At 38.4% G+C, this 10,820-nt stretch overlaps 1 protein-coding gene across 1 annotated transcript; it reads right to left on the reverse strand.

Moving 5' to 3' along the window:
* Nucleotides 1–8,403: 8,403 nt before the first annotated feature.
* CCL20 (C-C motif chemokine ligand 20) lies at nt 8,404–10,586 on the reverse strand. The gene is made up of 4 exons (XM_042820950.1): nt 10,354–10,586; nt 9,987–10,101; nt 9,193–9,270; nt 8,404–8,892 (listed from the first exon to the last, which is right to left on the reverse strand). Exons 1-4 carry the CDS (start codon nt 10,433–10,435, stop codon nt 8,865–8,867), a joined length of 303 nt encoding a protein of 100 aa, XP_042676884.1. The 5' UTR covers nt 10,436–10,586; the 3' UTR covers nt 8,404–8,864.
* Nucleotides 10,587–10,820: the final 234 nt, after the last annotated feature.

Below are 10,820 nucleotides of genomic sequence, written 5' to 3' on the forward strand. Positions count from 1 at the left end.
GATTAAAATTTCTGAATATAAATATTTTTCTTCTAACATAAGTGATGCTAACAATGAACCTGGACATGCTTCCTACATTAACTCCTTCCTCTCCATTCTTTGTAAACACAGTCATGCAGCCTATTTGGTACCTTCAGTATTAGTTAACACCAACTAGAATTTAAAATCATAGACTATCACAAGTTACAAGAAACCTGTAATGATCATTGAGTCCAACTCCCGGCTCCACCGGGACTACCCAAAGGACTACCCAAAAAATCAGAGCCATAGGTCTGGGAGCACTGTCCAGAAGCTTCTCGAACTCTGCAGACTGTGCCCACTTCCCTGGGTGTTCCAGTGCCTGACCACCCTCTCGGTAAAGAACCTTTTCCTGGTATTCAACCTGATCCTCTCCTGTTGCAGCCCCACGCAATTCCTTCAAGTTCTATTGCTGATCACTAGACAGAGACCAGAGCCCACCCCTCTGCTTCCCCTCGACTAGAAGCATTACATTTACATTTTTAGTCTAATTTGAAGTACTAATTGTACTATCATACAGCAAAAATGAGGAGTACTTGCTATTTTAATTTAATACTATTATATGCATCTTTTCAGTTCTGCACTTCAGAGTGATATTTGCATCAATTACTATGACATTCTCCAGAAATATTTTTTTCAAGATTTTGTTTATCATTTACCATAAGGTTTTCTTTCTTTTTTTTTTTTTTTTCTTTTTCCATTTTTCATAAGACTCAGGAAGGACGAATACAGCCCAGTCTGCACAGGGGCGAGGAAAGTGGAACGACCGCAGAGCCCCATGACGTCAGCACCTGGTGGCTCAGCACGTTCTCACTTTGCCTTCTTCCTGTGAATCTCCATCCAAGCAATGCCTCATGGCTTGTCTTCACCCTGGAGTGACAAGCAGTCACGACGCAATCATGAGCAGTTATCATCAGGCAAATCAGGCCTTGACACTCATCCCCCTTCCCTGGTGACATAAAGGCACCGACATGATGGCACTATACTCTGCTCCAGTAGAATAACTAGAGAATATTGCTGTCCTCCTGAGCACTGAATAGCTATTCTATGCCGAGATGAGGTTTTTCCCAGAGTGCCCTAGGACAGACCTGTGTGCAAAACAGTTGGTAACTAACAGTAAGTTTTTCTGACAAAACGGAACTACGGCTGAGCAGAGGTAGGATTACCCACGGAGACCAGGCAGCATAGATTACAGCTATAGTGAGTGGAAGCACTTCAACACAATTAATTGCCTGAGGGCAGAGCAAGCAAGAACTCTGATGATGCACCCAGGTAGGCAACCTGATCTGAGTCCAAGTTCTTAGACTACTAAAGTAAAATTATTGCCTGAGATTTTGTAGCATCCAAAAGGTGCACACGGCCACTAAATCAGGAAAGGTCATCTTCAAAGACCATACACACGCCATTAAGAATTCAAAAATATCTACACTGGGAAAAGGGGGGAAAAAAAAAAAAAAAAAAAAAAAAAAAGGGAGACATTATTCCAGGATCTCCAAGATCCTGCACTGATGTTGGAAAGAGCATACATCAGTTGCTCCCTATGCATTTTTGCTTTTGTAAGCAGTTTGCAGGAATGGCAGAAAGCAGCTATGTACTGTAGACCTCACTGAATATCAGACAATATTCAAATGCCTTTGAAAGGCTGCAAAATACACTGATCTGGAGTGCTGCAGGGAGCTGGATAGCATGATACGAAGTTAATACAATTACAAAGAGTTTCCTGTTGAGAAATCTGGGTTCTTTCTGCCAACACAGATTGGCAGAAACAGATCTCTATTTTCCTGAGCCAAAGTACCATCCTAAGAAGAATAATATGAAGAAAGTGTTTTTTGACTCAAACACACTCTTCGCTTGCAGAGAAGAGTGGGTTTTAGGCTTCCTGATTTAAACTTGCATCGTGACCCACTTGTTCTGAAGTAGGTCAGTCTGCGGTATGCTGAACTAAATCAGAAAGGCCAGCACAAGAGTAGTCTGAGTTAAGGGAAAAATGTAGAAAGCCACTTCCTATTTTTGTTATGTCAGTAATAGGCGCAGTGAATTTTTACTAAGGGGAGTTTTGCTTGCTGTCCTTTCTCATAATTGCAAGGTCTGTCAGATGCAGTAAGTCTGTGCTCTGATATTTCCTTGTTTCTGCTTGGTGAATTATATGGGTTTAGGTAGTTTTTTTCAAGGTTGTTCTATTCTAGAACGGGGTTCCTGCTTCCTGCTACTCAAACACATATCCCTTTGTGCTTCCCTCTGCATCATTAGTACACCTTCTCACTTCTGCTCTGTTATTTCCAATACCAATTATGGTACTAGAGCCATGAAAATGTCAAAACTCTACGTAGCGTGGAGATGATTTTCTAGTTTTCTGTTTGTGAGTTAAGAGCTACTCTGGGAGAAAGAGCTGGCAGCAAGTTCCATGTGTGTAAACAAAATGCACTCTTTCCTGAAGTTTCTGTTTCTCATCATTGCATCAATTTAAAGTTATACCAAATGAATACACATGGAGAGAAAGAGTTGCTATTCACCTAAGAAGTACATCACAGGTTTCTATTCACAGATACACATGTTGTTCATCTATGGTGAGGTAGTACAGGAAAAGAACAGTTGATCTGTTTGTTGCTCTTTACATCCATCAGTTCTTACAGTTTCCCTCAGTTGAACTAATTTTATATATTCTTACTTCTTTTTCGTCTAATTTTCACTAAATTTCACTAGCTAAAAAGAAGATTTCCTTTCCACTTTTTAAGAGTGAGCTTTCTTTCTTATCTTCATCTAACCACACTAATGGGTAGACTTGGCACCAGAAAAACTCAAATTAAAAAAAAAAAAAAACGAATTATTTCCCCACCCCACCCCCGAAATATATATATATATTCATCTTACCCTCTCTGAGAAGAATTCAGAAATGCCTTTCTTCTTTCTTTCTATGATCCAGACTGTGTGGGGGACCCTTCAGTTGAGGATAGTTCTTTATCAGCTCGTCAAGATGGCAAAGCTGATGGCATCAGGTAATTATGCAACTATTCTGAGGTCAGACTGAAAACCAGTGAGTTATCCGGATGCACCTAGAGAGGAAAATGGAGGAACACTTCTCTTGAAGTTACCTAACACACAGTTGAATCAAACCAGTTTGAGTAAGGATGGAAGCAAGAACTCCAGATAAATAACAGTATTTCTACTAAGTCCATGATAAAATTGATGAAGATAAGTAAGAAAAGACCCGTTATGTTAGAATACAGTTTCATAAATGTCAAATGTGTTTCTTTCACCACTACACTTGTAATTAAAAAAAAAAAGTCAATATCTCATTTGGTCTTTTATATCTCATTTTTATAATGCCAAAATGAATTAAGAATTTCATAAACACCATAATGTTTTCCACATTTTTGTATACGTTTCATTAAGTATGAGAGTCCTATTATGTTGTCTCTGTGTATCTTGTATTCTAATTTTTCTAACCATCATTTTTATGTAATTCATATAGTATCATATATGTATATCATACGTATATCATTCAATCAATGTAATTAGCATTAGTACAGCACCACTACCCACTTTAAAATTAACACAGGATTTTTGCCTGCTCTTGTAGTAATTTGTAGCAATCTTATAGATTGAGCATCTCTGAGATTTGCATGATCTGAAACAGCTTATATATATATATACATATAAGTTGTTAATATATATATATTAATACATATATATATTTCCCTCTGAAAGACGTTTTGACCATTTATTCCTAGTCAAAACAATCTCAAGTTTTCAAGTGCCCACTGGAACACATAATCATATTTTTCAGCCAGTTTTAGTAAACGTAATTTTATTTTTCCAGGTCTGCATGGCATTTTACATTCAGGTTATTTGTATTCCTTACATACAGCTCTGTAACAGAGTCACATTTGAGTGAATAATTGAAGTCACCATACTGACCACTCCACAGCTTTGATTTTATCTGTCACAAAAAATTTATCATTCTCAAATTCCCATTTCCCGACTTTGTAAGTTTATATTGATCTCACTAGCTTTGCACCTGACCAATGATGCTGCAAGGATATTAAACACCTAGTTTAATCTTGACACTGTAATTGACAATTTCAGTGTGAATTGGGCCACTTCCTTGAACCCACCTCTACTGACACAAGTCTAATTAGACTAACAGTTTAATTCATGGCACCTTCATATTTCTCTGAGGTGTGAATCCAGAGCATTTTACAGATTTGTGTTGTTCCTCTGTCCTTGACTCTTAATGATGATTTCCACTGTCATTTCAACATTTGTTATGTGAGTTCTTAGTATATAGTTTATTTCCTTGCAAGCCACGTTCCTTCAATAACCATCTGTGTTTTGATTTTTATCTTTCAGGAAATACCAGAAGATATAAAATTCAAAATTAAATTGTACTAGACTGTCCTACACATAAAATAATTTCACCTTGGCTCATGGCCACACAGTCACAGGAGACAGTCTGCATCACAAACGTACCTAAAGGTTGAATCTGAAATGAGAAATACTGTGTGTTCTGATTCATGCATTTTGGTACACACCTTCACTAAAGGTACAACCCCCCCTACTCTCTGTCTAAATGAATCTTTTTTCCTAAGTTACTTTATGTCATAACCATGTTTTAACCAGGTCTTATCATTCAGGCTTTCTCACCAGGGAAGTCCTAGCGTCACGCTCTTCCCATTGCCATGAACTGATTTGTCTGCTTCCCCTCCTTTCTTTCCACAAGCGTGTCTGACCAAGGTTAGGTCTTCTTCACAACCTTCAAACTGCCAACTAAATAAAAGCGTATGTGATATCTTATTATAACCGTGGGTATCTTCTCATTCACCATGGCACAAGAAACAGTTCGTGTTAGCACCTGAACAAGGAAAATCTCTGGAGTTTATGGGCCATTATATCCATCACAGGCAGTAAAGATGTAAAGGAGAAAACAAACAGACAAGTGAACATAAATGAGACAGTAAGAATGTACACATCTTCAACTTGAATTAGGACTGCAATTTTTTGGCTGAGAAAGTGGCTCAAGATCATAATTTCTGGTAACTGAAAGCAGTACTCATTGCAAGAAATATGGCAATAACACTGCGCCTCTAAATTTCAGCAACCACAGCTACTATTCAAAAAGCATGTGTAGGATATCGAGTTGAGTTGTTTATCTTTTGTTTTCCAAGGCTTTCTCTGTAATTCTGAGTGCTAAGAAAAAATATCGCTTTTCAGAAAGGTGAAGCCTGAGAATTTCAAGTAAATCAAGATACTTCAGGAGATGAGCTAATATGAAAACCCAGTACACTGGAACAGTCTGTGTCAGGAATATGGAAATGTAAATATGGATACTTAAAAATGAAATTGTTACTTTATTTTGGAAGTATAAACTGAATTAATGTAAAGAAAACTAGAGAAATGGTGCTGTAAGTTTGTTGATGCCATTTAATATTAGTATTTAACACTGCTTTTCCTGCCATATATTTGCTTTTTGATAATCGTGTTCTACATTCTGATTCCATTACATTAATTATGTATTTAAGACTGCACAATCTTTGAATAAAGCTGTGAAAATAAACTATTTTGACAGAAGACTCTTAAGAGCTTTATTTTATTTTATGGTAGCTACATGAGAAATGCACCATGACAACTCTTAGGAAGTTATCTGCACTCCTTGCACAACGTACAAGGAACAAATTCATCAATTTTAAAACCTTAGAGAGGATTGTCACACTGGACAGCAAAAGCTGACATCTCCCAGAACCACAAAAATCATAAAGATGTAGAACACACTTTTGCATGTGTGTAAATGTATATGACTACATTTGATTAGTAAACTTGCCATAGGTAGTGACTGCTTTTGATCTGAGAACTGCTTTTATGATTCATATTTTGATAAGGGATGTCGCTTGTTGCTTGGTATTTGAGATAAGTCTTCCAGGGCGTTACACAGCTGAGATCAGCACACGGAACACTTTTTACAATTAATCACCTGTACTGTTTTGGTGTTTATCCAGCTGGGAGTATGCCACTACAATCAAGTGGCAGTTTCATAAGCCTAAAGCCTTTCTAGGTTCATATGTTCCCTAATCCACTTCTCAATAAAATTACAGCTGAAGAACGCATTCCTGTTCAGAAGTTCAATTACATGAGGGCATGTTGGCGCTGGTAATTGAAAATAACTGACCAATTGTCAAAACACCCCTGCAAAAGAGCTAGAAGTGTATTTGTCACTAAGCACACCTAATAATGATTAATTTTCAGTGAGATAATGTACCTGAAATCATGCTAACCTCAGGCTAAGAAAAACATATTTACTATATAATTTGAACTCACACATGCGTTATGACCCGCACTTTGTGTAGACAGCAGGAAAAAAAGTAAGAAACAACAAGAACTTAATCATTAGGAGCCACAATCAACTGAACAATAGTTGAACAAACAACTTGTTAGTACTTGCCCAACACATGAAGTGCAACAGGATTTATATTTAAACAGCAAAATGAAATCAGAATGATTGATACTCCTTCAGAAAAGAATCACTGTCCACACAACGCTAAGCTATTGTTGTCATCAGCATATCTGCTGCCTCTCATTAACATATACTGTTTTTTTCAGCATCTGTAAACACATAATATGCAGTGGCAGATAAGGATGCATACTAAGATTCGTACTAATCCTTACTGGATACATTTTTCTACATGCATTTTTTCCCTGAGATAATTTCAAAGGACTATAACAGATATGACAGTATAATATTTAAACAGTTTTTCCCATTAACTACAAAAAGATCCGTATCCAGAACTGGAACAGATTCAGATGCAGTCATTCATGCATTAGGCAATACTAATCAATGTTGGTCATACTGCTTTCTTCGAATTAGAAACTTAGTAGCAATATCATCTCGGTTCGGCTGACAGCTGCTCTATGTAACTGACGAGAACCAGAGGAGGCATTTTGCTGTGTGCAGAACAGGTAGCGAACACAGTTGCTTTGCACTGGAGTGGAAGACAAACCTATTCCCAAGATAGTCTTTGAAAAACCTCAAATTCTGACACTTCAACATGAGCCCATTTATTGTGCCTACACCATTTCCCAGTCTGTAATTCAGCTCATGAGCATTTTGAGCCTGAATGAGAGCCCACCCCAGAGCTTGCAGGAGTGGGGCAGAGCTCCGTGGTTTGCCTCAGCCCTATCAACAAGTCCTGGGAATTCCCAGGCAACATGCTGGATAATTGCTTATCTGGGAGAGTGATAGGTTCTTACCTGATATTCTTAATGTAAGGAATATGGAATCCACCTGCTGGAGAATAAAGCAAATTAATCACAGAGCTTTACCCACAGAGAATCGCTAGTTTCCAGATTTGCAGGTCCAGAAGCAGATTGCGTAAGCCCTGTCAGATTTTAAAAGCAAAATCAACAGCCTTACATTCATAAACGCCATACAAACCACCTCTGGTGTCCTTGAAAGAGAAGCTGAAAAATAATTTTAAACTTAAAATTTAAATTAAATGTAAATTAACGTTTCCATCTCTATGACTAAAAGGTATCAAAGGCCAAGGCATAGATTTATCTGCAAAAAAAAATTTGGTATTGAGATTGAGTACAGTTGCACAGCCTACCTGGTCATGGAATCATAGAATCATTTGAGTTGGAAAGGAACCTTAAAGGGCATCTAGTCTAACTCCCCTTCAATGAACAGGGACACCTAACAGCTAGATCAGGTTGCTCAGAGCCTTTAGATATTGAAAGATCACGTACCTGAAGTCTGTGTGAGCCACGTAATAGCAGCAACAGAGCTGAGTAGTCTCCCCCATTTACCTGGCCCCACATCCTACCAACTCCTTGAAGATCCTTTACTTTTGTCATGCATCATTTATAATGTGTTAGTGGCTGCAGACACCAAGAATATTGCATTATGCTAACATGAGGAAACACAAAGGGGAAGAAAGCACTGCAAATTTCTCCTCTAGAGATGACTAAGTTGAGAGGAGACTCTTACTGTAATCACAAGCCTTGCCAGTGAATTAGGTAGAAGCTTACTGATGTAAGGTTTCTCCTGAACAAATCAGTAAAAGAAATTCCCTCAAGTCTCAGTAATGTGAGATTGAACTAAAAATGGGTCTTTGTGTTAATCTTCATATACAACCACTCCCCAGAGAAGCGGAAGGAGTTGTGTACTATGGATTTCATAGCTACCCACATTGCAAACAGAGCAAGGTGAGCAGAGGCTTTAACAGATGTGAATACACTTGAAATAAACTCCTTTGCTCTTGAGCACCTGTTAAAATAGTTACTCAAGGTGAACTCATCACCTCTTCTAATGACAAAAAACAAAAAACAAAAAAAAAAACAAAAAAAACACCTTACCACACAGTGCAGTTTTTAACATTTATTTTTAAATCCAGTTTCCATTTTTTTCCCCCCCACAAGCACTTTTTAAAACAATAGCCTAAAAAGTATTATCATGCTAACTCCAGTTAAAAGGAAAATTCTGGCACAAGATAGTGCCAAGAAGTAAAAAAATAAACAGAATAAATAACCTTTACAAAGATTTACAAATGCCGAGCAACATAACAGTACTATGCAATAAGCCTAATACAATTCATGCTCTGTACAATAGCTTAATGAAGTCTTTACTAAATAGCACTCGTGTCGTATTAGTAAACCCAGAAACTTCAACAGAATGCTTAATTCAAGCAAAACAGCGATGCAATATGAATCAACACCAGAAGTTCAACGGTTCCAAAGAAGCCAGAGATAGTGGTGAGTAAGCACACAACAGTGTACAACAGGACAACATCAACCAAAAGGTTGAACCCAGTGGTTCTTCAGCCACGTCTGCGTTTAGTTCCCTGCTGGAAACTGTATCACATTGACATCCTCTTGAGCTTCTGGCTGTGGAAAGTAACAAGAAATTACACTCAAATTATCACCTCAGCCACAGATCAATTACAGGTTTCTCTCTACAAGCTATAGCACCTACTGAGAGAATAGCTCATATAGAAGAAGAGACACATGGTATGACCATCTCTGTGAGAACTCTAAATAGGAACAACCACGTATGACAGGAGGTGGAAAGGCTGAGTTCATAACTGCCATCAGAAGCAGCCTTCAGGAAATGTGGAGATGCAAGAGAAAGACTTCTGTATGTGCTCTGTTTTCAGCCTAGTACTATTTAGATATTTAGATTCATACCTCAGGAAAAGAAGATGCTTCTTCACCCAGTCTTCCTTAGGATTTACACAGGCTTTCAGTCCCTTGTTGGTGTGAAAACTGGGAAAAAAATGATGATAAGGAGATTGGTAAATACACAGTAGAAATCATTGATAAAAAATACTCTGAAGCTGCATTTAATCAAAAACATGTATCATAGTTACTCTATGTAATGAACAATAGCACCTGCTTTAGAAAACATTGGTTTGATAAGGGATTCTCCACAATGCCTTCAATACTACATGAACAATGTAGTATTGTTCCAATTAAGCTTACATATAAAAGCTTCATCTGTTTCTTGTAACATAAAATTGTGATCAATTTGTTGTAATTATTGAGACCAAGAACTTTGCTACATACAAGAAATATCCTGTGAGACTGAAAAGAATATTTCCTGTCATGCTAAGATGTCAGATAAACATTTAGGAGGGCTAAAACATCAAGGAAAAAATTCTGATCTCTGTGAATTGAGATGTCTCACTTGAGTTTGTTACGTGATTTATGCAGGATTCTGTCAAGGAAACATTCTGTGTTGGCAAGGTACCTCTCAGGTAGAGGGTCAAGGACATCCTTGCCTGCACAGTGATTCTTCAACAGACTAATTATGTAGAATGATTTTATGGCTATCCCATGAGTTACTGGTTCCTGTCTATTGAGAAATCACATTTCTGCAATTCAGATCATTGTTCCTACCCCAGCAGACTTCCTAAGGTTAATATATGACTGCCAGAAAAAAACCAAAACAACAAAACAGGATCTTCTGAAAAGCAACTTACATGATGGCATCAATATCGCAGACTTCACCAGAGAGCTGTTCAGTAAAGCCCTTAATGACCTTCCGAGGCAGACGGGCTTTGGTGTAAGACAGACAGCAATCTTGGTTGCTTTGTGCTGGAACAGAAAAACAGTCACGTCAATAAGACCCACTTGGACCATGTTGCCATGCTGCCTAGGTTATTTGTTTTTCAGTTTCCTAACTATCTAGCTCCCCTTTGACAGAAAAGTTGGATTAGGCTGTATGCTTTGCTGAATTAATCCCCCTCTCCCTCATACTGCTGCTAACATGCACACCCTAGCACAGCTGGCATGGTGCAAAGTAGCACAAGAACCGCATCCTGAGACAGAGTGCCCAAGCTCACTCACCCTGGGAGGTACTGCACAGCAGCAGCAACAGCAGCCCCAGCAGAGAAACCAAAATCAAACTCTTGGTGTGGAAGATAGGCATTTTCACTCCAAGCAGCAGCTGTGCTCCAATGAGTACTCGTTCGCCACCTGCCTGTGCTGCCAGCCTCAACACTTCTCCACCTGCTTATAAAGCAGCTGCCAGAGCCATGGGAATTCATATGCGGGCGGGTTCCGCTATCATCACTGGGTTTCCCCACGGCAAATTCCATCATGCCCAATACAACCTGAGTGCTTCTTCCTGGTGCTATAACCAGAGATAGCAGCATGCTGGGGACTTTTTTTTTTTTTTTTTTTTTTTTTTTTTTAAGTAGGTTATAAGATTCAACCCAGAAGAGGAGGAAATAAAAGGTTGTGAGGTAATGGTTCTGTGGGTGAAACATATATTTTTAGGGGTAGGAGTGTGGGTTGTGAAATGAAGAAAGTAA

The sequence above is a fragment of the Centrocercus urophasianus genome, unplaced genomic scaffold (assembly GCF_019232065.1).
Source record: "Centrocercus urophasianus isolate 14NV4802_14NV808 unplaced genomic scaffold, USGS_Curo_1.0 seq_19, whole genome shotgun sequence".
Classification (NCBI taxonomy): Eukaryota; Metazoa; Chordata; class Aves; order Galliformes; family Phasianidae; genus Centrocercus; species Centrocercus urophasianus.

Coding starts and splice junctions, on each gene's coding strand:
- CCL20 (XM_042820950.1), bottom strand. CDS start 10,435: ATGCCTATCTTCCACACCAAGAGTTTGATTTTGGTTTCTCTGCTGGGG. Junction 10,102..10,353: donor GCTGTGCAGTACCTCCCAGG/GTGAGTGAGCTT, acceptor TTTCTGTTCCAG/CACAAAGCAACCAAGATTGC. Junction 9,271..9,986: donor TGCGATATTGATGCCATCAT/GTAAGTTGCTTT, acceptor TTTTTTTCCCAG/TTTTCACACCAACAAGGGAC.